The 27816-nt window shown below is 33.8% G+C and overlaps 1 protein-coding gene and 1 long non-coding RNA gene across 6 annotated transcripts; both read left to right on the top strand.

The window, feature by feature from the left end:
* Positions 1-3578: 3578 nt before the first annotated feature.
* LOC110903579 lies at positions 3579-5215 on the top strand. Its single transcript, XM_022149419.2, has 2 exons — positions 3579-3962; positions 4741-5215. The coding sequence occupies exons 1-2, from the start codon at positions 3619-3621 to the stop codon at positions 5075-5077; spliced, it is 681 nt and encodes a 226-aa protein (XP_022005111.2). The 5' UTR covers positions 3579-3618; the 3' UTR covers positions 5078-5215.
* A 1581-nt stretch (positions 5216-6796) lies between these two features.
* Positions 6797-9903, top strand: LOC110900386. Of its 5 annotated transcripts, XR_004876654.1 has the most exons (6): positions 6797-6889; positions 7683-8852; positions 8944-9040; positions 9152-9257; positions 9460-9597; positions 9722-9903. It is a non-coding gene; the product is annotated as an uncharacterized LOC110900386 (long non-coding RNA). The 5 variants fall into 5 exon arrangements; XR_004876651.1 differs by having other exon boundaries at positions 9152-9597; XR_004876652.1 differs by having other exon boundaries at positions 6847-6889; positions 8064-8852; positions 9152-9597.
* Positions 9904-27816: the final 17913 nt, after the last annotated feature.

Raw genomic sequence — 27816 nt, 5'->3', positions numbered from 1 at the left:
TTCATGATGTGTTTCATATATTTAAAATATGACTTTTGACATAAGTTGTTACACGAGTCGTTTTTGCCTTTTACACTTTATAACATGTGATAGAGGATATAATCATCATTTGGGCTTTAAATTGTAATGTATGATGATACACTCGAAAAAACTCGCTCAAAATCAGCATGTTTAAAAATCCAGTCAGCTCAGCTCAGATTGTTTATAAATCAAGTCGAGCTCGGATCAACTCATTACCCGATTTGACTCGTTTAAAACCCAAGACAAGCACCGACTGATCCTAGCTCGGGTATGTTCGACTCGTGAACAACCCTAAATAAATAGAATGGTTAGTTGGTTACCAACTACATTGGATAGCGAGTGTAAATTGACTCTTGATGTGGGGGTCTCTATGAGTTAATTTTGTATGGACAATGAAGGGGTAGAGGACTAACCCCATAACTACCTAAGGTCACATTTATTGGAGTACTGATGATAATTATTCCAACATAGGGTAGCCTATGCTTAGATTGACCACACGGGCTTATTCTATAAGATGGTCGGTATTTAACGAGTGGTTTCTTGATGTGTATATGACAACGTTGATACGTGGCATGTTTGACGACTCGTCTACATTCCATTGATGAGGCTATTACTTGAAAATAAATGAAACATTTAAATCTATCAAGACGGTCAACTAGTAGCTAGAAAACCATACATAAATGAAACTTCTTTGACGGTTTAGTTGGGTTGGCTGTTTTAAGATCCAAACAGTTCAACTGAAAACCATTAAGTGATCAAACGGGCCGGTTTGAGTAGCCCAATTTTGATAACAATAATTAATGTAATCTTTCTAAACAATATATCTTTTTTAAAAAAGGCAAATTAGTGGCAAATGTAATGATACTTGGTTTGTCTTTATGTAGATATTATTAATTATTAATATTAATATATATCCTTTGTTTGTCTAATTTTATGGTAATGAAACCTTAACAACTATGGTCCCCCCATTCCATAATCAACACTTGATTGAAGATGCTATGATCAAAGGATTGATAATCTGACACGTGGCAAGCTTACTTATGTTGACGGATCAGGTAAACCCACTCCATGATAAACTAACCAGTCATTATCCCCATCGTGTGATGCCATTTTTCATACCATCAATCATTAAAGTTATTAGCACTTATATTTGTTGTACTTTAATCATCAAAATTAAAATTACAAAAAATAAATATTATTTTAATCACACGATTTTTAGAAAAGAGATAACATGGGTCATCATTAACGTGACAGATTTGGCCTTTTTTTCTAAAATATTATTCTTTTTAATGGGTCAAATAAGCAGATTTAAAAATTAAAAAGAAGTATATACAAGGGTGCTATTGGTCAACGATTTTTAAAGTTGTTTTAACTGTATTAAAAAGTTTATGACGCATTAAGTTATTTTCTAAACTACTAGAACAACATTTTGATAGTATACATTTTTAATGCACATGTTGGTTTATAAAAACTAAATAAAAGAGATAAAGATGTCGAGTGGTTAACCCAAACTTATTTTGACTTCAACTAAAATATTATACTTGCAAAACTATTTTTAAAATTGTTTTGTGTTAACATATGATCATATACATAAAAGGGGTAAACCACTCTAACTTTTGTGTTTCGTTTTCGTGTCTTTTGACTATAATCGTGTTGATTTTGTGTTAAGTTCACTGATCTAGTAAATGTCATAGAGGAAAAAAACTAGAGAATCCAATACGAAACACAATTTTCAATATCCACTTCGTTGAATCATGTATAGTAATGGTAGAGTTAGCATTGTTTTCGTTGTATCACGTATAGCTAGTAATGGTAGAATTAGCATTGTTTGTGAGAAAAATGAAATTTGTGGGATTATTCGCTATTAGATTACCGTGAGTTTTTTTACATCAGTTGTAAAGACACATAATCCTGTTCGAATGCTTGTACAATAGGTTATAACTTGTAAAATTAAAATCTAATGTGTACGTATATTGTTTAAAATTTTGTTAATTGTCTGTAAGTAATATACATAACAAAAATTAATTTCGCGGTTAATTTCTTAGGTTTAAAAACCAATTAAAGACAAGAAAAATAAAAATATTACATTTGTGAAAAGCAAATTTTTTCTACTTACTTAAAGCAATTAAAAAAACAAAACGATTACTAGTTAATGTCGGTTTGCCGTTTAGATAATAGTTTGGGACTACTTAATTTGGGTGGTTTAATACTTAACTTGTTTCTCATTGAGTCATTGAACTTCCAAATTTTATGATTTTTAAATTATTTCTTTATTTATAGTTGTATGCAAAAGAACAAAAGAACAAAAGTAGATAGAATTTAAAAAAAAAACGACAATGACTTGTTTGGTGATTTGTATATAATATAATTTATTTGTCATAAAGAAATCTACGACCAATGATAAAGCCACACATATCATATGATTTTTTTGTAGTTTGGTTACATATCACATATCCAGGTGCCTAATGGGACTCACGTCGGATGGACATAGTCAGCACCAACATGATAAGAAATAAATAAGAAAATATTGCGAGTGTGATGAAGTCAAATGAGCAAAAAAGGCATGATCTGCACATTCAGTTATTATACATCAGCTATAAGGCCGGGATTGATGATTTGTGTTTGTATTATTGGCGAGAGCTAGAACTGTGATCATGGAGGGACTGATCCCAACGGTTTATAAGAGCATCAAGAGAAGCATAACCGTAAAACAACATTCTAAAAGCTACAACATCGCAGACTTCTACCCCGAAGGATACATTTACAAGTACCCTCAACACCAAGTTTCAACCAAACGAAGCAAGTCCACCAAGAATCATGTCCACGAGAAGCAACTTGTTCGGTTCAGGAGCCAAAAGCTTTTCTCTTGCATCACAGGAGGTGTCTGAACACTCATGTTGGATCGATCGATTATAGTATATGTATATTTATCATGTTGAATTGTATAGATAGAAGTAGGTTGTTTTGAAAACATAACTAGGGTCTTTTTATGGTGGGGTTTACGAAATGTCGATATCCTCTTTAGTCTTTAGCTATTTGGAATTTGCAATCTGAGGTGAGATATGAGTTTTGTCTTTTTGCTTTTAAGACAAAATCTCGTATGAAATATTGGCAACTCCAAGAAACAATTGCGTTATCTTAAACCCATTTCTCAAACCGCACCAGAAAGACCCTAGTTGTCATCTGCCGTTTGGAAAACAACCTACTTTTTAATAAAACCTTGTCTAATTTGTGATACTCTTTTGTTTGTTTGCTTGTTTGTAACAATATATAATTTGTTGCTTAGATTTAAGCTTTGAAGGCTGTGAACTTTGTTGATATTAACTATGTTTGAAATTATTTTATGTTTTCTATGTGGGGATGCTTTGAAAGAAGGGACAGGTGAAAATATAGGGGCGATATAAAAGATAACAACATATATAAACAATAAAAACTAGTCGTTTTCTAACGGTCTTAGGAGCAATGAATGTCACAAAGAGCTCACTATATATAACAGATTAGCATCATATGCCGAATGAATTTGCATATACATACAAGAACAACACGCATGCACGAATGTCAGACGCAAGAGAGAGAGTGGGGAAAAACCGAGAGCATATGAATATTATACGCGCATTATGCAGCATCATCATCTTGATCAACTTGGCAGTACCACTGGCAAGGGTGCACGCAGGTACCACTCCTCCAACCGTATTAGAAAGCAAGAGATTATGCAACCAGTGCTCCAAATGTGACACCAAAACGTGTCCACCAAGCGAAGCCTACCCTCACATGACAGCTTTTGATAACACCCTCGTTGCTGGTGCATTGCAGTCTGACTATGTTAATGCAAGTGACAGAGGAGTTTACTCGGTCCCAAACATTGTTGGTGGCGAGTCTGCACAGTATAATGCCTATTTTGGATGGAAATCTACCTCTGGCTCGGCTTCTGGCTATCACCGGTTAGTCCTCTAATGACAACTAGATTTTATCACGCGTTGTAAACGTTGAAAAAAGTTAAACTTGCAAACAAGAAGAAATATGCAAAGTAATAAGAATTTTCACTTTTGATGCAAACATTTTCTCAGATTGTGAATATTCAGAGACATATATTTCTGTCACCCTTAGTAGTGCAGACCTTCTTTTCTGTAACATGTTCTTTTCTTCCGTCATATTTTTCTATGAAGATTATTAATCTATCCGTGTTTATAAATTACAAGTGTGAATAGCTTAAAATTAAGAAAGAAATCAAATTTGTATTTCTTTTAGAAATGGATTATTTCAAAATTAATGATGACAAATGGGCCATTTTTTTTCAATTCTGTGTTTGTCGTTCAAGAAACTATTTTTTTCTTGTGGTGAATTTTATATTTGGTGATATTCGCACTATGAGGTGAAGTTGCTATATCAGATAGCCCTTTCAGCTTTTACAAAACAAAATGCCCCCTCCTAGTATGATATCACGAGTTGTGTGAAATTTAAGATATCAGAAGTCGTTATTTTAGACATCAACTAACACATAATCGGAATAAAATTACCCTATCTTTTATTAAATCTAGTGTAAAATCCTTTTTCTTAAAAAAAAAAAAACAAATTCTCCCATAACCTTGTAGGAAAAAGTGTATACATATAGCTTGTTTGTTGTAGTTGACACAACTTTATAATTGAACTACTTAACAGTATAGATACACACTCACCTTATTCAACAGGTTTAACATCTAAACTACTTTGAGATAACAGGTTCACTAACTACATGGATAAATGCTCAGGAGGAGAGAACTACCTCACAGTCAGCAAGCACGACAAAGTGAGCCTCCAGTCCTTAACTTCATTGGAAAGCTTGGCGTTTGCAGATTGGAAATCAATAGCCCCACCCAAGCGACTGAACCATAGGGAGTTCAGATTCTGGGTCTCTCGCGGTACAGGAAAATGCCTGACCGTGTTCGGAGGGAATTCAAAGAAACGGACGGTGGGTGTAGCCGACTGCAAGTTTGATGGAGCAAACAAGGGCCAACTGTTCGCTTTTCGATTTCATTACCACAACTCTTTTTGTTGTTGTGGTCACCACAACAAATAAGTTACTTCTGTAACCTGAAAAAAGTCATTGCAGGCTGATCCTACTACTCCTAGTGAAATAACAAATTTCACTTCTATATGTCATAATCATTTTGTAACATTAATCAATAAACTCCTCTTGAAAACAATTTACAAAGAATATCATTTTGTAAGATCTGTGAAGATCCACAGTTATTGATCACTATATATTAGGTTACAAACTTACAAAGAGGCTGGAAAGAAATTTAATCACATACAATGTCCTAATTACGAAAGAGATAATTAAATTAATCATAACAAACTGGATAACATTAATAAAAAAATTTTTTGAAAACTAAACTTCATTAAACACACCTCCGACCCAAAAGGGCAAAAGGTCAACAAACAACACACCTCCGACCCAAACGGACAGAAGTCACACAAATTACAACATGTACAAGGGATATTTACACCATTCCTTCCATCTAATAGAATTATAGGAAGACCTATTTTTAACCACCCAAACCCTCTAGATTTAACCTCTCCTAAGATATTTTGCGGGTCGCGCTTAATGTTTTGAAAAAGCACCTCATTTCTTCCTTTCCAAATGCATCGTCTTGTTATTATAACGATACCTTTAATAATCTTCTTAGCTTTCTTCCTCAATTGCAAAAAAAAAATTGAGCTTCCATAAGGTCTTTGAACTCGAACACAAAAATTGGCGGAATATTGCACTACTCACTAAGCCCCAACCAAATTCTATTCAATAACATATAAGCCGTAAATAGATGATTTGCCGTTTCCTCCTGCTCATCACATATAAGACAGAGGATGTTTACATTCCTTCTTCTTAAATTCTTCCTTGTTGCTAATCTGTCTAGGTTCGCTTTTCATGCCATTATGTTGCATTTGAGAGGAACCCATTTGCACCATTGAAATGAAGGGATTCCATGGTAATCAGTTAAAATTTTAATTAATTAAAACCCGGTTAAATAAGTAATAGTCAATCAATTAAGCGAGTTAATTAATAAAACGCAACGGAAAAATAAACAAGTGATCAACAAAACGAAACTCGACAGGATCCGGTTACATGCAAATACGAGCACAGTGATTAGGATATATAGCTATCGATGAGAAAGATATACCTCGGTTAATAACTAACCGGTTGGGACACCGAGGTTCAACGAACACGTGCTAGTCACACGAACTGGCGAAACGCGAGTATATTCCGGGTGGCGGCGGTGGTGGCCGACGGTACAGGCAGCGGTAAGCGGCGATGGCTGAGGTGGCTATGGCGGCGGCGGCGGTGGCCGACGGTACAGGCAGCGGTAAGCGGCGATGGCTGAGGTGGCTATGGCGGCGGCGGCGGTGGTGGTTGTTGTGGGTGTTTGAGAGAGTTTTAGAGCAACTTCTTCCAACCCCAAAATGCAAGTCCCAACATCCGTTTAAATAGGATATGGAGATCCTTGCATGTATGCCAAGTGGCGGACATGTATATGCATGGGCGACAAGTGGCGAAGGGGCTATGCATATGCGACAAGCGGTGACGCAAGTGTGGATGCGCGACAAGTGGCAAAGAGGCTATGCATGTGCGACAAGTGGCATAGCATGGGTGCATGTGCGACAAATGGCGAGATGAGTATACACGTCTCACCCGATCCACGTACCCGTCTTAGTTAATACCCGCAACAAATTTATTAATTAATGTATATGCATGGGCGACAAGTGGCGAAGGGGCTACCACAGATTTCTGGTGGTAGAGCGACAAATCATATAAAGAGACATGAATTGTTTTCATCATTTCCTTTGTGGATCTTGTTCTTGTGGCGATTATTAGTAGAATCTCAAACTAAAGGTAAAAGTTAAAACTATAACTTTATCTAATTTTAGAATTATTAGTCATGATATGCATACAAGAAGTGCTTGATTTTAACGATAATTTATCTCTCGTGTAGAAAGTCACCATATTTATGCCCATATGAAACCAATATAAATTTTGTTCAATATCCCTTACAAACACAATTAAATTAGTTTCATAGCTAAAGTTTTAATAGGTACTGTTGATTTGTTGATTCTGTGGGTCAATTTCCTTTTATTGGTTTTTTTAACTTAACGGGTTAAACTAGACCTGGCAAACGGGTCGGGTCGGGTCATGGGTCAACCGGGTCGGGCCAAAACGGGTCAATTAGAAAAGGGGTTGTTTTGGTTCGCGTCAAGACGGGTTCGGGTCGAAATGGGTTCGGGTCACAACGGGTCAATTTAAAGTTGCAGGTTGTCTGTCGAATTTCGGACAATTTCAGTTGATTTTCGATAAGTTTCGGTATATTGTATGTGTATTTCAGACTGATTCAATGTGTTTCGGTGTGATTTCGACGAGTTTTGAACTGAATTATTTGATTTTAGGTGAATTTTGAACAAGTTTTTGATCTGTATGAGATCGATTATTGTTCATTTCGATCTGTTGCATTGATTTTCGATCAAAATTTCAATCATTTTGAACTTGTTTTCAGGTTGTAGTTTCGAATATTTTGAACTGTGTACATTGAGTTCGAAAGATTTTCAAAAAAAAAAAGAATTTGTTTAGATTTGTAAAAGATGAGCAGGGCTGTTTGTGATCTGATATAGCATGTATGATCTGAAACAAATAGATTTTGTCGAAGAAGATGACCTGGGCTGGGATGTGAAACTGAGTGTTAATCTGCCAGTACCGTTTCGAACCGAACCGTGTCAACCAGTATCGGTTCGTGTCGAAACGGTTCGATTCGAAACGGTTCGGGTCGAAAACGGTACTGGTAGAAACGATGCGGGTCGAAACGGTACAGATTGAACTGTTCGCGTCGAAACGGTTCGCGTCGAAATGTTACGCATCGAAACGGTTGGCGTCAAAGCGATTCGCGCCGAAACAATTTGGTTTTATTTTCTACCAGAGAATGATGACATTGATAAAGCTCCTTCAGATGTTCAATCCATTTTGTTACCTTTGGTAGAGGGTTCTAGCTCCTAATATGACACAATCCTTTTCAAAACAGCAACCAAGGAAGAAATCACCGAGAACGACAAACTTACTCTTCATGGACGCGACGAATCCGCAATGGGGTTGGAGTTGGTTAGAGCGATACATGGCGGGCCAGCCATGGGAGACCGAGAAAAATCAATCATCAGTTAAAAACGGCATCAACAACATTAACGACATCAACTTGCTGGTGTTTTTCTAAGCTTTCAGTCTCCTGTTGAAATTCCCGGAGTCAGCAATAGTTACTTTCTGCAGATGGCGTACAATGCCAGACGAAGGAAACTTGGTCAACCTGAGCTTGATCCACTTCAGGTTCATAGTTTCTAACTCAGTTATTTTAGTCTTGACAACACTTTAATTTTTATATGGTCTCTATACTTGTTCATGAGAACTTGTAAATTGGAGAAGCGAAACGACATTTTACAACTCGCGGTCTGCATTCCAATTTATAAAATTTATGTCTGTAGTTTCTTTACTTTCTTATTTTTGTCAACTTAAATAAGTGCTATTCTGTTTCTCATATTTTTCTAATCAAATTCAAATGATAATGTTGAGGAACCCTATATTTTTATTTCTGTTATTTGATCGTTTTATTTCTGAAAAAGGTGCTTGGGGCAGATTTGGCGATATTGGATGAAATTGATTTTGGATTAGATGTTGACGCGCTAAGAGACGTTTCAAAAGCAGTCCCTTCAACATATATAAATTTTACTATTTCACTGTTAATTTACTTTTACGTTTGCATCTATCAGAATCTCCGGCTGAATTTTTTGCGGAGAACAAAAATATTGCCGGATTTGACAACGTGAGTTCCATTAGTTTGTTGAAAACATATGATTGTTTATATATTGTGCAAATTGAGCAACCAAGTTGTGTTTTGTTTGGATGAATATCAGCCTGGGAAATCTCTTACACTACTGTTAGAGAACTTGTTGAAAATGCACTTGATTCTGCAGAGTCCATTGCTGAGCTTCCGTTAGTTGAAGTTACAATGTAAGTGGCTAGGGTTTTGTAAATATGTGTGTGTGTGTATTTTTTATGGTATAAGGCTATAAGCACATAGGGCTTTTTAGGTGTGTTTTTCATATTGTTTTGGTGTGACAGTGAGGAGATTAATAAAAGCAAATTCAGTTCCATGATTGGTCTGATTGACCGTGAGCGAATTGATGAGGCGCTGTACGGTAATTTTGAGACCGACAAGGCTCGTGAGGTCTGTAAGTTGTAGTTTAATTTTTCAACAATGAATTGTTGATGACTTGATGTATTATAGATTAGAAGTTGAATCATGTACGCGTTAGTGAATAAGTTTGAAAAACTCGAAACAATAAGTTCTTTTAACAGCTTAGACATCTTAAAAAACTTGTATTCACTTATGTTGTTTCACCTTTCACTGCTTCTTGTTCTGTTATTAGAAACGGCTTGCCAAATAAGCCCGTTTGCAAGAAGTTCAGGCGAAAAATGCTGCCCTTGGGAAGAACGTGAAAGAACCGACTTCTGCAAAGGCCGTTAAGGGTCGAGGCGAGGCCTCGTTTTACAGAGTGACTTGTAAGGTCTGACATATCCCTGCTCTGAACCTTTTATTAATTGATTTTTCAGATTTGTAATGCATGGATATAGGTTAATAAGTTTCTTGTTTGGTTCAGATGATGACCGATGCTTTGAAATGTTTTGTAGGACAATGGACGAGGAATGCCCCATGATGATATCCCAAATATGTTCGGACGTTGCCCAAAGAGTGTTTCTAATGCTAAACATCCTAAAATGCATTATATAATTCTTATTATTGTTATTATTATGGTTTCTGTTAATTACACATCGTGGAATGAAGGCGCGCCTCATGTAGTTTTGGGTCACAATTGGTCAAAATTAGGGCTCGTAGGAGGTTTTTGCGTGAAAACAGCCTAAGAATGGACAAACTATTAAAGGTTTTCTGATCAACAAACCTAACTCATCCCAACCCAAGTTCGCATGTTCTACTCTTTTCCAAGTGACGTATTGTTGACTCCGCCGCAACGCGCGGGTTTCCCACTAGTTAACAATTATATTCAAACTTTCGAGATTTGACATATCCTATGAGTTTTAACTTTGACTATTAACTCTTCATCATTTACTTATGTTAAAAGACTTTAACCAATTATATAAATAACTTTATATTAAATTTATTAATAATCAGGGGCGGAGCTATGAAGGTGCAAATCGCGTCAGGAACCCATTAGATATTTTTACTTTTATATGACAATAATACAACGAAAACTCGAGTGACCTAATAGTTATTTTTCTACGATGACGTATAAACAATTAGTTGAAAATCAAATAAAAAATTATTTATGGTCGAGTGGATGGAACTGTTTTCTTTCAATTAACACGTCAAGGTTTGGAACATGTAAGGTAAATGATGGAGTGGATGGAACTATTTTCCTTCAATTAACATGTCAAGGGTTCGGAACCAACAAAGTAAAAGCAAATTGAATTAATAGTTCAAAATGTAATCAATCAGTTGATATAATTTGTACCAGTATTCTCATGACTTTCACTTTTGTTGCTAATATAAAAGAATTATGTGTCTCCCTAACTTTCATTTATATCGTTTCAAAACAACTTATAACATTTTTATTGTGATAAATATTATAGCTAATTGTTTATTAAGGTCAAAGATAGTAACTTTTCCACTATATAAGGTTGTCGTACGACGTACTGAGTATATATTATTATCGGAGGATGAGGTTTAAATTTATTTATTGAAATTCATTTGCCAAAGTGCAATGAAGTATGTCACGAGGGGAATATTCTGGTTTGAGATACTTTGTTCCTTGAGAACTAGTCGTCGTTGATGATACCTACAAAAGATAATTTTTGTCCAAATGTTTACGATGATTTGGAATATATGATTACTAGGTTAGAACCCCGTGTATTACACGGGGTGATTAAATATATTTTTGTATAATAAAAAAGTTACGTCTTTAATTACCCGTGTATAACATGAGTTAAATAAGCACGTGTACTACACAACTTGAATAAATATAATGTAATCAGTTAACACACACAGTCGTCAAAATACGTTTTTGGTAAAAAGAACTTTGATATACTATTTACATATTAGAATATTTTACTTTGTTTTTTTATTTTTCTATTATTAGGTTATAAACTTGTGTATTACAAATATTATAACATTTTACTTTGTTGTTTTTTTTATTTATTAACAGGTTAAAAACGTCTGTGTTACATGTGGTCGGATCAATAAAATATTAAATAGTTGTTATTATTATTATTAAGTGTAAAAAATAAAAAGGCTTAGGCCCTCAGCCACCGTCACCATTAGAGACTTTTGAGTATGAAATGAATCTATTCACAATTTAAATAAACGCAAATTTTGCACTCAAATATACATTCAGTCCATTAAATCCACTTATTTCTTCTTTCCCCATTCATAACCCATTGCTTTGTACCTAAATATTAGTTTTTATTCTTCCCTATTTAATACATGTAATCTCAATTAAGTAATCAAAATTAAAGAGGAAAACAATTACAGAAAATAATATGCACTCTTCAATTTGAAATCACATACAAAACTAATGTGAGTCTATCAACCTGCAAATATGCCTTGTTTGGCATTTAGTCAGCGAAACGCGGGCTGGATCTCTCCTCCGAGTGGATGTTGATAGCTCGGAATGAAAAGGGGCTTGCTCCATGTGAATGGCCCCATAAATTTAAGAGATCCAATTGTGTTTGGACTACATCTCCGGTGAAAACATAGGCAATTTTGCTTGGGTTTCAGGCAGTTTTGCGTTTGCACCACATCTCCGTTCCATTTTGCGAGTCAGTTGATGTCGGTCATTAAACGATAGTGGGACCCTCACATGTTAGGCACGTGAGGGAAATAAACTAAGATAATTAACTTGGTTAGTCATAAAGGATTAAACCAGCAACAAAAATAAACTTAAAGGATGTTTTTAGCAAGTTTTAAACATTAAGGTTGGAACCTGCAAGTTTGAGGAAATATAAAGGACGTTTTGTGCAATTTACTCGCAAAATAATAAAATAAAGATAAGTATGAAGATTATATTAGAAGATAAAGATAAATATAGAGATATAGTTCTAGATAAATGTCGACTTAAAATATGGGATAACTTGATAAATTATTTTAAATAAACATAGATATATGGCGGGAAAACTAAAAAATAGATGCCTCTCATATTGACATGTGTCCATCAATTGGTTTCTTTTATTATATGTATAGATTATATTACATGACAAATAATCAAATATAAATACTTTTATCATACAAAACGTACAAATATGATGAAAATGTAAAAAAAAAAAAAAAGACAAGCGGCGACATTTTTGGTAATTATTTACTCGTAGAGTAATTATCAAAATTACTCTATAAATGATCTTGTAAAGTTATTTTGATCTTGTAGAGTAATTTTTTAGAGTATCATAATTACTATACAAATGATCTTGTATCGTAATTTTGATTTTGTAAGGTAATTTTGTAGAGTATTATGATTACTATACAAATGATTTGCAGAGTAATTTTGAATTGTATGTTGTTTGATAAACTTGCAGAGTAATTTTGATACACTTGTAGAGTAATTTTGATGCAGGGTAATTTTTATAGACTTGTAGAGTAAGTTTGATAATTATCATACAAGATCAAAATTACTCTACAAGATACTTGTAGAGTTATTTTGATAATTACCCTACAAAATCAAAATTACTCTACAAGATTATTTTTAGAGTAATTTTGATAATTATCATACGAGCAAATAATTACGAAACTGACACCGTGTTTTTTTTTGCATGTCTTTCGTACGTTTTGTATGATAAAACACTTTGTATATAAACTTAACCCTATATTAGATAGGATGACTATGCTTTGATGTGTTAAAGGAATAATGTGACGTGTTTATTTTAATAGAGATATGCAACTGTCAACTAGGTATGCATGAATTTGGACGGCAGCAAGAGCATTCATAGTGGACCTTTTATTCTCATTCTATATAATAACACTAAAAAAGCACATTTCTTTAAATATTTAATATTTCTCAAAAACCTTTCACATCCAACTCTCTCTCTTTATCTCTATCATACTTACAAACACTTATTTAATTAGTTTTTTCCCTTTCCTACACATTCACAATAAACATATACATTGTTAATGTAAGCCTCTAAATATAGAAGTGTACTTTAGTTTCTATATACTTTTCTCTATTTTAGAGATTATAATTTAGTAGTGTTTTTGTTGTTTCCTCATTTTTCCTATCTATATTATATAAAATACATGTATGAAAGGCTCCAATGTTAATATTCTAATTATGTTTAGTTTTTTAAGTATGCTTGAAACATCAATCTACCGGTTAGAAGTAACGAGGAAATGTTTAGGAAATTTCCTTATTTTCTCAGACATGAAAATTAATATGTATATATTGTTTGTATAATGATATTGTCTGTATAAACATGTAAAAACACATACAATAGACCAGTGGCGAAGCTTGAGATTTTCGACTGGGAGGTCGAAAACATATATACTCAAAAATTTCTATAAAACGGGGGGTCAAAAACGTACATACCCAAAAATTTCTATACGAAAACTACATACTCTCCACTACTGAGCAAAAAGTTCGGGGGGTCGGCCGCCCCCTCCCGCCCCCACTATCCTTCGCCCATGCAATAGACAATAACAAAAGTCAAGCCACAACTGAGAATCAGATTTGATAACGTTATGCGGTATGGGGTACGTCCCCACACCGTCGAGGACCATCGAGGACCGTCGCCGGCCAAAACACCATCTCGCCCCCCTCCGTCCCCGTCGTCACCGGCAAGTACTTAAAGTTGGAGACGGGCGCTAAATGCCAAAAATTTGTGAGGAACGATGATTAACAGATTAAAAAATTAAAAATTCAAAAAAAAAAAATAATAGACCTGCCATTGTTGAAGAGATTGGAGATTTTGCTGCGGTAGGTGCAGGTAAACAAACCCTAGGGGATGATATGTATTGGTTTAGGATGGGTTGGGCTTTGGGGCCTTTTATATTAGTTTTGCTGGGCCTTTTATATTAGTTTTCGTTTTGTGTAATATTTGTATTATAATATTATGTATTGGTTAATTAATCCTATATGTGTAATATATTTTTAGGATTTTTTTTAAGTTTATGACTTTTTTTTTGAGAAAAATGCTCGGATAGTCCCTGTGGTTTCGCCTTTTTTCACCTATAGTCCCCAACTTTCTAAAACTACCTGAATAGTCCCCAACTTTTCATTTTTTGTTACCGGATAGTCCCTGGGTCTAACTTCAGTTTGTTTTCTCTGTTAAATGGGTGTGAAATGACAAAAATACCCTTTCCTTAAAAGGTCAAACCATAGGGACTATCCGGGCATCTTCTTCATTTTTATTTATAAAACCCCACCACCACACTTCATCTTCAACCTCCACCCACCATCACCCTCCTCCACCTTTGATGGTGGAGGGTGGAGGAGGGTGATGGTGGGTGGTGGTTGAAGATGAAGTGTGGTGGTGGGGTTTTTCTCTAAAAATATAGAAGATGCCCGGATAGTCCCTGTGGTTTGGCCTTTTAAAGGAAAGGGTAAATTGGTCATTTCACACCCATTTAACAGAGAAAACAAACTGAAGTTAGACCCAGGGACTATACGGGAACAAAAAATGAAAAGTTGGGGACTATTCAGGTAGTTTTAGAAAGTTGGGGACTATATGTGAAAAAAGGCGAAACCACAGGGACTATCCGGGCATTTTTCTCGTTTTTTTTTAAGTTTATCTCTTTTTTTTTTGAGTTTGTGTAATGGTTTTTAATATTAATGAAAATATTTTGTTAATTTATTTGTTAAATGTTAAAAAAAGTAGAAGATTAAAAAAATAAAAAACATAAAAGTGGTGGGGTATGATCATCTAGGACCATCCTCTATACCCTCTAGTTTTGTGAGATGGACCATCCTTAGAAGGACTATGACGTGACGCCTACGTGACGGATCATCCTCCTTGAAGGGCCATCACCATACCCTCTAGCCTAAGTGGCACATGACATATATTGATACATCTTTTATAGTACAACAATCGAAGTAGCAGTTACAACTGATAGAAGTGAACTCGATAGTCCAAGTATAACACAATGTTACAACTGATAAGTAAGTAGAACAGAGAAAAATAAACGTGTTGCGATAAATCTGTCAAATGGAAAAAATATACCAAAAAACGGTGAACCCCACACACATATTACGGCGTATTAACTTACAAAATTTAGAACGAACGTAAAACAAATAACTTGTGAAAGATGAAACTTATGAGAGGTCAAAGATGAAAATAAAAAAGTGTTAAGGCTAAATTACAAAAGAGGAAAAATATTGGGTTAGAAATGAAAAATCATTTTTTTTAAATCTCCCCATGCATATGGTACAACTACATAAAGCAACATTTTATCGCTAATTTATAGTTGAGTTAAATGCTTGGTTGGTCCCTGTGGTTTTCAAAAATTGCAGACTTGGTCCCAGTGGTTTACTAATTACACAGAGGTGTGCAGAGGTGAGAGGGGGAGGAGAAGGAGAAGGAGAAGTGAGGGTGTGGGGATGTCGGCAGTTGCCGGTGCTTTCTTGCCGACTCCAAATTCCCCCAATCTCGAACCCTAATTTTCAACATTTTCATCGTCTCCATCAGGTAATGAAGACGAAGATGGGTCAAAAGTAAACTAAACAAAACTTATAAAGAGAGTTAATAAGCAAGGGTATTTTGGTCATTTAACATGGACTTAACTGAGAAATTTAACTGATGTTAGGGCTAGGGACCAACCGAGTGCATTTTTGACAAGTTTTGAGACCACGCGTGTAATTAGTAAACCACTAGGACCAAGTCTGCAATTTTTAAAAACCACAGGGACCAACCAAGCATTTAACTCTTTATAGTTTATAATTGTTGCCCATGTCCTACAACATATTATGTTATTTGAATAAGCAAAAGGATAAAAAAACGTTAACTTACCAAAAAAACCTATATGTGATTCAACTTTAATAATATATATGTTTGAGTTTCCATTATTTGTATAATACTATTCACAACTCGGTTTCGAGGAAAGTTTATATTAAGATGAAGATAAAATCAGACATATTGCAACAACATACTTGGAATTATATAAAATATTGTATCTGAAAAGTTATAATAGAAAAACAAAATATGCTCAAAATCAATTATAATAATAAAAGGGATAAACTTAAGAAAAACACAAACTACTGTTCATTTTCACGGTTTTTAAAACTTTGGTGTAGTTTTAAGTCAATGAAATGACATGGTTTTCTGGCATGACACCAATAAAACGTGTGATGTTGATATTGTAGAAATATACAAAGAAGCTTCACTAGAAGGGACGATAACATTGAATGACTAAAAACAAATTAGATGCTTTACAAGAGATTAATCTAACCAAACTTGTAAAAAAATTGTTAAAAATAAGTAACTACTATGATTAGTATAAAGTTTATTGTGTTTGTTTTCTATTTGGAGTTTGTGTAGGTAGCCTTTGCATCGCGAAATACTTTTACATTAAAATTATTTTTTGGCAAAGTTTAAGTAAAAATAAATACATGAATTACGATGAATTCAGAATTTTTAAATCAAACAAAAAACAACGGTTACCGTGACTTTTTGTTCATAGTTTTATCAGAAAGTTATTTAGTTAGGCTGGTCGGTGTGGGCATCGGCCTTGGGGTGTCGAAGACCGGCGCCACAACTCCCCCATTCCCCCCACTGTCGGCGGCCTGTTTAGCTACCTGCAAACGTTGAAGACGTCCCATTAGAGGACAAAACCCCCTCACGCACATATATACATCATACAACATATACATATATTTTAGGCCCATCTCCCATTTCCTTACCTCCATTCTCTTTGCCACATCATCACACCCGATCTACGTGGCGCCTACGTAGCGGATCATCCTCCAAGGGAAGACCATCATCATACCACATAACCTTATATTAATTCTAGCGTTGCAGACTGAAAAAATAATTAGAAAAAAATAGTGATAATGAATTAAATTTAATTTAGTATTAAGGTTTTAGTAGAATAAAAGGATAGTAAAGTTCTAATATTTAATATTTTGAGTTTATTATGTGTATAGATATCTGTTAGAATTTAAAGAATTAAATATATTTTAAATAATAATAAAATATTTGTATGGTCAGGGGCGGATCCAGCCATATTTGTGGGTTTCCATAAACCCAGTGCGTTTGGGGAAAATGGAAAAAATAATGAGAACCTTATCGAATTTAGAAAAAGATTACTAAGAATTAAAGAGAATTTACCAAAAGGAAAAAACAATGAAATATTTGTATGGTCAGGGGCGGATCCGCCATTGTGTATGGTTGGTTAAAAAAATATCGGATATATGGTTATGTAAGTGTCTAAATGAATACGCACATGTTTGCATAATCAAAGTAAATTCGTAAATACAATGAGATTGATTAAAGGGAACAAGATACTTTATTGATTTATTAATCAATAATACATTCACGATGGAAATAAGATTGAATTCCAAATACAAAAACAAGTGATAAAACGGATGAGATCACAATCATGGATAGTTACCAATTGTCACATATATAGGTTCAGGACATCAAACCTATATTTAGTTTTGATCAAGTCATTTATTTTATTCCCTTCATTTAATAAATAACATCTGCAAGAAATACGTCTGTGAAACATAAGAACTAGGTTCAGAATATCAAATCTATTCGTAATCCCGGATTGTCAACTTTAGTCTGGAATATTGATTAAAACATTCACCCATAACAAGAGGGTATTAGATCATGAGGTCAAATAGAGTATTTTTTTTCCATAGCATTTATTATTATTATTATTATTATTATTATTATTATTATTATTATTATTATTAACTAGGATTACGACCCGCCGCAATGCGGCGGGAATTCTTTATTTATAACTAAGTCGATCTACGACCCACACGTTATGTTAAACCTGTCAAACGGGGTAAAAATAGACGATGTAAAAACGTTCACCCACACACGCACGTTGTGTCGTGTTAACTCGTAAAATTTAGAACGAAACGTAAAAACGTTAAGCCAAAGACATAGCTGTGATGTGTTAAGTCACAAAAGTTAGAACCAAGCATAGAGCGAAAAATTTGCGAAAAATGGAAACTATAAATGACCAAAGTTGAAAGTAAAAAAAAGTTATGATGATAGATTGCAAAAGATAAAAAGTTTTGGGTTAAAAGTAAAAAAACAAATAGTTTTGGGTTAAAAGTAATTTATGAAATACTTTTGGGTGAAAAGTAAAAAAAAAAAAACATTTTTTTTGAAAACCCCCAAAGCCAACGTTACGACAACAATATGCATAACAATTTTTTCTTTGAAAACCCCCAAAGCACACCCCGCGTTGCGGCGGGGCGTAAAACGGTGTCAAATAGTACTAATGTCACACAACCGTCATCGACAACCAACACTGACTTGACCTATAATATGCGTATTGCGACGAACCTGTCAAACATGGAAAAATAGAGGTAAAAAAGTTGAACCACACATGCACGTTGCGTCGTATTAACTCGAAAAATTTAGAACTATACGTAAAACGAAAATTTGCGAAAGATGAAAAGTATAAGTGACAAAAGTTGTGAAGTTAAATTGCAAATAATGAAAAGTTTTGGGTTAAAATTAAAAAAACAAATTATGTAGGGTTAAAACTGGAAAAGATACAAACCTTTGGGTTAAAACTAAAAAATCAAGTTTTTTTTTTTTTTTGAAAAACTCATAAAGCATAACTTACAACTAATAATGCAAAAAAAGTTTACTTATATAGGTTTTAATATTCAAAGCTTCACGTTTACTTAATTGCATATCAAGCATCTTTCAAATGTTCATACTACTTTTTACATCTTTGCCTTGATATTTTTGGTAACCTGCTATTCTAAAGTCTAAAACTCTAGAAGTGTAAAAGATACTTAGTCATTAAGTAAAAATTAAAAGAAAAGAGTATCTACAACGTACTTTTATAGTTTTGTGTTTTTGATCACAACCTTTTTGTTACCTTTTGCTTTTACCCATTTGGTCTCTCTTAATGTATTCTATTTTAATTAAAATGTGTTCTATCTTATTTAAAGTGGAAAGTTAGACTTAACTGAATATTAAAATTCAAAAGTGGTTTTCATGCTTTTTTTCCCAACAATTTCCTCATATATGTGTGATTTATCTTTTCTATGTCAGTACGTTACGGTAATGTAATGAAATGAATCCAAACAACGTCATGTATCTATATTATAGAAACTGGTTTGGTTTCGGTATTTATTTTTATTGTTTTTTATTGATGTAACATATTTGGTTTCTTTTCAAATATATGTTTTATAAAATATCAAATATACCATTGTGATGCACTTACTTTTTATCTGTGTTTCAATATGAATCTTATTATGGTCAATCATGAGAGGATCCGTTGAACCAAAGAACGGTATACGTGGTTAGAACGAGGATCCGTTGAACCAAAGAACGGTATACGTGGTTAGAACTAATATCCAAATATAATTTATTTTTACCTTTTCTATTAATCTCATATATACCTTCGTATTTTGTTTATTTAAGATTTATACCTTTATATTTTGTTGATATTGCAAATCTACACCAAATTATACGATATATGGGTGTGCAATTTTAAGTTGTTTATGACGTCATTTGTCATTAATAGGTATGGGGGCCGGCTGAGGCCCGACAACGGAAAGATTTAACGGGATTATGGAGCATGGCCCGGCTCGTGATGTCGAATCCGTCTCAGGCAAGTGGCGTAAAATGAGCAAGACCATCAATACCTTTAACGGGTATTATAACCAAATTTACACTTGTCCTCCTAGCAGGAGTAACGACGAGGACATTCTTAACCTTGCTATGGCTAAGTGGGACTCTCAAAATTCAACGCCTTTCCCGCACCTCCGAGCATGGAACGTTTTAAAGAAAGAACCAAAATGGAAGGCGGTTCCAAATGAGGTCGCAACCGCCAAACGGACTAAAACTTCCGAGTCCGGAAGTTATAGTGCGGGAGGCTCCACTGCTCGTTGTCAAATCGACATAAACGACGACCCGGAAGATGACGAGGATATGTTGCCCGTTCACGAGTCGGAACGTCCCACCGGAAGGGACAAAGCTTAAAAAGAGGCGTCCGGAAAGCGCAAAGGGGACGACTCGAGTGGAGGGGGCGGCTCGAAGGCGTCTTCGAAAATGGACGACTTGATAAACGAATTCCGTTCGTTCAAAGAGTTCGCGGCCGAAAAATATACTCACAAGAAAACCGTGTCGGCCGACTATGCTCGAGCGGATGATTTTAGGATTATGAGGTTGGATCACGACTCGGTTCCGGAGGATGAACGCGAGGTTTATCGGAGGATGAAATAAGAGGTGAAGAAAAAATGGACGTCGTAGGTTGTTTAGTTTTTTTAATCGTATCGGATTTTTTTTTCGGTTTTATGTTTTTAGGGAATGCAATTTTTTTAATCTTATGAAATGAATTTATTTATGTTGTATTTTTAAATGTTTTTGAAGTTTTTATTAAGTTAACAAAAAAAACTTAGAAAATTATAAAATAATAGGTGGGGTAGGCTCATCCTCCACCCCCTCAAAATGTATGGAGGCCCATCCCCCATGAGATGATGATATGGTGCCTACGTGACGGCTCATATCCTCATGGGGATGAGCCTCTCCATACCCTTTATTATTACTTGATGAAGATTGCATGATATTTACATTAAACATTTTGTTTTCATATTCATATCACGTAACAGTGTCACCGATCGCTTGTATAGATAATTATGTTTTTAAAAAATTAGTATTTTATTGAAAAATACAGTTGAGGTAAAGTACATATCAAACTTTGCACATTTATAAATTTTTTTAACGGTGAATTTCTTTTAATTTATATGGTCTGTGAGACTTGAACCCAAGACCTCTTTTAATTTATATGGTCTATGAGATATCAAATATGGACTGTGGTTTAAATTCATCACAACGTGAATAATGAATGTTATGTAAATTCATCACAACGTGAATATGATGGAGGAAGTGAAATCGCTCGGATACTTATGGTAAAGAATCGTGCAAAAGCAATCACGTTGGAATGGGGGCAATGGTGCAAGTTTAGTTTTTAATTCTTGATTGTAAATGTGGTTTGGACGATACCCTCCTGGTTGTATATATTTTGGGTTTAATAAATCAGCCTTTAAAGAAAAAAAAGTAATAGTGGCTTATTATTTTATAGGTGTGTGATGTTACATATTGTCACTAATAGTGATGTATTCGTTTAGTTTAAGGTTTTTTTGGTTTAATTTTACAATAGTGATGTATTAGTTTAAGGTTTTTTTTTGGTTTAATTTTACAATAGTGATGTATTCGTTTAATTTAAGTTTTTTTTTTGTTTAATTTCAATATCTGTGATGAAAACAAATGAGTTAAATGCCATTTTAGTCTCTGTAGTTTAGGCCATTTTATTAGTTTAGTCCAAATGTTTCATTTTTTTCCTATAGGTCTAAAAATGTTTCACCGTTGCCATTTTAGTCCACTGAGTTAACTTCATCTATTTTTTTTTTTGTTAACAAGAAGGGCATTTAAGTCATTTTATATGTAATTCTGTGAACTAGAAGGACACTTCAGCCATATAAAATTACCGAATTGTCTTTCTCGTTAACAGAAATAATGGATGAAGTTAACTCATGGACTAAAATGACAATGGTGAAATCTTTCTGGACCCACAGATGAGAAAAATGAAACATTTTAACTAAACTGGCAAAATGATTTAAACCACAGGGACTAAAATGACATTTAACTTTTTTTTTTAAACGAATAAACGATAGGGGTTGTTAATAAGTCGATAATTATCATGATGTAGGAAGCCCACATGTATATTATAAGAGAAGGCCAACGAGTCCAAATGAATTCACAAAGAGGAAAAAAAGCCCAAATACAATGTCCACCAGTTTTGAAGCTTTTTCGCGCACAGAAAGCCCAATAGGTCGGGCTAAATTGAAGTGGGATGAAATACGAAATCCAAAAGGTGTGTGAGGTGTATCATGTATGAAATTGATCTCGAACGTTGATCAAGGCAAATCAATGGTTAAGATGGAGACCGTGAAAATATTATAACTAACGCACAAAAAAAAAGTATGCTAGCAATCGTTGATCTTATTTCCATCAATTTTTTTAACACACATATTTTTACACACTTCGTTATTCTTTAAAAAAAAATATTAGTATGAATATATGGTATTGCTTATGCTTAAAAAAATACTTTATTTTTTAAAAGTTTGTTGTGTTGCATGTAAAGGTTGTGTAATTATGTATACAAGGGCGCGTGATTATGTATATAGGTTACGCTTTTTTTACGTGTATAATTGTTAGTGATTATAATGTATTATGTGATTCTTCCCCCACTTCGTATGTTTCACTCATTTTCCCCAAAATCTAGAACAAGTTTAGATAATCGCAATAGTCGATGTCAAATCGTTCAATAATCGGTCGAAATCACGCAGATGAAGAAGATCATAAGGTTAGTCATATCAATTCAATATCAGTCTAGTTTTGTTCAAGATCTCAATCAAATTTTCCTTTTAGTCAAACTATACGCAGACGATTATGTGTTTTCATGATTAAAATTGCTTGTGTTCCGTGAATAAATGATGTTAAATTATGCAAAATGATCCGAAGAATTTGTTCAAGTTATGCAAATGTTAGTGACTAACTTGTAATCAACATATGATGAATTTTATACGGCTTAGATGCCTATTTTGCAACTTATTGGGAACAATTATAAATTTTTAGTCTTGCAATAATAGATTGATTGATTTTCAATTAATGTCCGTTTGCGGTTTACGCATATAATGTATATGTGTGGGCCATCAGGGACAAAAGAGAAAGTGCACTAATTTAATGTTATTTTACTAATTTCGTGAAAATAACGGTAAAAGATGAGGACGGTTAATCATGTATCATGTGGTGGCGTTGATAGCTGAAAGACAAAAGGGTACATGCACTAATCGGCCTTTGTCCCGATTACTGGGTGTTATGTGCCTTATGTCCAAGTCTTGATGCAAAACTACTATCGGGTCGGGGGTCTCATTGAAAGCAGCATCTCTATCCCTACGGGGTAGAGGTAAAATTGTCTACATCTTACCCTCATTAGACCCTACCTTTGCTTTGCTATTGGTGAGATTTACTGAGTATGATGATGATGACTGATTTTGAATTGAACGTTTAATAGTTTATATCTTTTTTGGACAAAAATTACATTATGCAATTATTTGCTTTCATATATCAATCAAGTACTTAATTTCCCACGATGGTACCAACCTCATCATGTTGGATTGTTGGTTATATCATGATGAACTCTCACGATCCTAAATGTGTAATATTTGGTGATGTGTATTGTAGTTTCTAAATGGTGCATTTTTTTTCCAATTTTTAATGTATAGAATAAATGAATTGCGAAAACTTATAAAATTTGTGTATTTGTTAAGCTTATTTGTTTTCCTTATTATTTAATGTTCCAAGATTGAATTGGACTATGAAGTCAGTGGCGGATCTAGGACTTTTATTCGAGGGTTTCTTTTGATAGCTTTTCATTAATTATCGCTATTTTTTTTCCAAACTAAGGGAGTTTCTCGGAACTCCAGAAACCCCCTGGATCCGCCCCTGCATGACGTTGAAACGAGTTGTGATTATCATCCAACCATCAAGGTGAGTTTAGTTTGTCAAAACACTACAATATGTGTTTCACATTTTTAAAACATGAGTTTGACATTAGTTGTTACATAAGTCATTTGTGTCTTTTGCACTTTATAACATCTGATAGAGGATATAATCATCATTTGGGCTTTAAATTGTAATGAGTGATGATACACTCGAAAAAACACGCTCAAAATCAGCATGTTTAAAAATCCAATCAGCTCGGCTAAGATCGTTTATAAATCAAGTCGAGCTCGGATCAACTCATTACTCGAGTTGACTTGTTTAAAACCCAAGACAAGCACCGACTGATCCTAGCTCGGGTCAGTTCGACTCGTGAACAACCCTAGATAAATAGTATGGTTAGTTGGTTACCAACTACAGTGTAAATTGACTCTTGATGTGGGGGTCTCTATGAGTTATTTTGTATGGACAATGAAGGAGTAGAGGACTAACCCCATAACTACCTAAGGTCATATTTATTGGAGTACTGATAATGATAATTATTCCAGCATAGGGTAGCCTATGCTCGAATTGACCACACGTGCTTATTCTATAAGATGGTCGGTATTTAACGAGGGGTTTCTTAATGTGTATTTGACAACGTTGATACGTGGCATGTTTGACGACTCGTCAACATTCCATTGATGAGGTTATTACTTGAAAATAAATGAAACATTTAAATCTATCAAGACGGTCAACTAGTAGCTAGAAAACCATACATTAATGGAAACTTTTTTGACGGTTTAGTTGGGTTGGCTGGTTTAAGATCCGAACGGTTTAACTGAACCATTAAGTGATCAAACGGGCCGGTTCGAGTAGCCCAGTTTCAATAACAATAATTAATGTAATCTTTCTAATCAATATATTTTTTTAAAAGGCAAATTAGTGGCAAATGTAATGATACTTGGTTTGTCTCTATGTGGATATTATTAGCTATTAATATTCATATATATCCTTTGTTTGTCTGATTTTATGGTAATGAAACCTTAACAACTATGGTCCCCCCATTCCATAATCAACACTTGATTGAAGCTGCAATGATCTAAGGGTTGATAATTTGACACGTGGGAAGCTTACTTTTGTTGACGGATCAGGTAAACCCACTCCATGATAAACTAACCAGTCATTATCCCCATCGTGTGATGCCATTTTTCATACCATCAATCATTAAAGTTATTAGCACTTATATTTGTTGTACTTTAATCATCAAAATTAAAATTATAAAAAATAAATATTTTAATCATACGATTTTTAGAAAAGAGATAACATGGGTCATCATTAACGTGACAGATTTGGCTTTTTTTCTAAAATATTATTCTTTTTAATGGGTCAAATAAGCAGATTTAAAAATTAAAAGAAGTATATACAAGGGTGCTATTGGTCAACGATTTTTAAAGTTGTTTTAACTGTATTAAAAAGTTTATGACGCATTAAGTTATTTTCTAAACTACTAGAACAATATTTTGATAGTATACATTTTTAGTGCACATGTTGGTTTATAAAAACTAAATAAAACAGATAAAGATGTCGACTGGTTAACACAAACTTATTTTGACTTATACTAAAATGAGTTAAATGTAATTTTAGTCTATGTGGTTTGTGCCATTTTGTCAGTTTAGTCTAAATGTTTCATTTTTACCCTGTGGGTGCAAAAAATGTTTCACAGTTGCCATTTTAGTCCACTGGGTTAACTTCACTATTTTTTTTTGTTAAAGAGAAAGACAATTCGATCATTTTATATAGCCGAATTGCCCTTCTAGTTCACAGAATTACATATATAATGACCGAATTGTCTTTCTCGTTAACAGAAAAAATGGATGAAGTTAACTCAGAGGACTAAAATGGCAACGGTGAAACCTTTTTGGACCCACAGAGGAAAAATGAAACCTTTGGACTAAACTGACAAAATGGCCCAAACCACAAAAACTAAAATGACATTTAACTCTACTAAAATATTATACTTGTAAAATGATTTTTTTAAATTGTTTTGTGTGAACATATGATCATATACATAAAAGAGGTAAACCACTCTAACTTTTGTGTTTCATTTTCGTGTGTTTTGACTATAATCGTGTTGATTTTGTGTTAAGTTGACTGATCTAGTAAATGTCATAGAGGAAAAAATTAGAGAATCCAAAACGAGACATAATTTTTGATATCCACTTCGTTGAATCATGTATAGTAATGGTAGAGCTAGCATTGTTTTCGTTGTATCATGTATAGCTAGTAATGGCAGAATTAGCATTGTTTGTAAGAAAAACGGAATTTGTGGGTTATTCACTATTAGATTACCGTGAGTTTTATTACATCAGTTGTAAAGACACATGATCCTGTTCGAATGGTTGTACAATAGGTTATAACTTGTAAAATTAAAATCTAATGTTTACGTATATTGTCTAAAATTTTGTTAATTGTCTGTAAGTAATATATATAACAAAAATTAATTTTCGGTTAATTTCTTAGGTTTAAAAACCAATTAAAGACAAGAAAAATAAAAATATTACATTTGTGAAAAGCAATTTTTTTCTACTTACTTAAAGCAATTAAAAAAACAAAAAGATTACTACTTATATGTTAACTTGCAAACAACAAGTCATAAAATAAAAATAGTTTTACTGTTACTACTTAATGTCGGTTTGCCGTTTAGATAATATTTTGGGACTACTTTGGGTGGTTTAATACTTAACTTGTTTCTCATTGAGTCATTGAACTTCCAAATTTTATGATTTTTAAATTATTTCTTTATTTGTAGTTGTATGCAAAAGAACAAAAGTAGATAGAATTAAAAAAAAAAAAAAAAAGACAATGACTTGTTTGGTGATTTGTATATGATATAATATAATTTATTTGTCATAAAGAAATCTACGACCAATGATAAAGCCACACATATCATATGATTTTTTGTATGTCTTGTAGTTTGGTTACATAGAAACCACCTCGACCTAGCATATATGATATGTCATATATCTTTATGAAACGTTAATAACCACTCAACTATTTACATTTATTAAAAAAATATATAAAGCCTTTAGCTTGTTAAATTTCCATTGAGGAATCAATTTCTTAACCTAACCTTAAATTTCTATGAAGGGCTTAGGGGTAGCCCAGAGTACCTTTCAATTTTTTTATCAATGATCTGTAAAACTAGTGTAATTTTTTTTTCTTTCTTCGTTTTATGTATTTGATACATCTGAGCAAATACTAAGATATCCCTAGTCTCAAAATGGCTATTTTTTTAGGGTATTTCGAATTTTTCTTCTTTGTCTGCCAAACCATGTATAATTTTGAAGGACCTTTTGATTTTTTGTTTGAATGTTAAAATCTGAAATATAAAAGTCATATCTGATTAGAAGGTGCTTGTAGATAATTTTGATGGTTGATGGGCGTATGGATTTCTTTTCTTCTCCGTCTTATATATGATATTGAACAGTGGTGGAAATATTAAATCAGGGGTATCTAAAAAAAATTAACCGTGCAATCATACAATATTTAAAAAAGACAATAAATAAATAAAGTAAAACAAATACCTAATAGATATGTCATTTCTTTTTTCATAGCTTGAAATCGTTCCATCCCTTCCTCGACTTTTACTTTATGAAAAAAATCATTTTCGACCACACAAACATTTAAAGAACTTCACATAAACATAAACCTATTGATTTTCATTAACAAAAAAACTTAAAAACAATAAGTGAAACGCAGGTGCACGTACAAACTATAACAAAAAACTTAATATAAACTTACTGATTTTCAATGATTTCACCAGCAATAGCATCAAGGAAATGCAACGAGTTCAGGGCTTCAGGGATGAATCGAAACGCATGTGAGGTGCAACCGTGCGAGTTCAGAGCTGCAGGAGGTGAGATCGCTGGCTGCCTGGCTCCTGTTCTTTCTTTGTTCGAACTTCGACCTTTGGTTTTCTTGTGTCGTTACTGTTCCATTGTCGCCCCCATAATCAACAAATAGATGGGCGTGTTTTATTATTATTTTGGGTCTTGGGCTAATGGACCAGCTTAATAGGCTATTAACAATTATGTTTGGGCTTGTAAAAA

Source organism: Helianthus annuus, chromosome 13 (genome assembly GCF_002127325.2).
Source record: "Helianthus annuus cultivar XRQ/B chromosome 13, HanXRQr2.0-SUNRISE, whole genome shotgun sequence".
Lineage (NCBI taxonomy): Eukaryota > Viridiplantae > Streptophyta > Magnoliopsida > Asterales > Asteraceae > Helianthus > Helianthus annuus.
The sequence above is the reverse complement of the archived record's forward strand: the minus strand, read 5'-3'. Positions and strand labels throughout refer to the sequence as shown.

What these genes read in the sequence shown, in the direction of transcription:
- LOC110903579 (XM_022149419.2), top strand. Translation starts at nt 3,619, where the DNA reads ATGAATATTATACGCGCATTATGCAGCATCATCATCTTGATCAACTTG. An exon ending in TCGGCTTCTGGCTATCACCG is followed by an intron (nt 3,963 to 4,740) that starts GTTAGTCCTCTA and finishes TTGAGATAACAG; the next exon opens with GTTCACTAACTACATGGATA.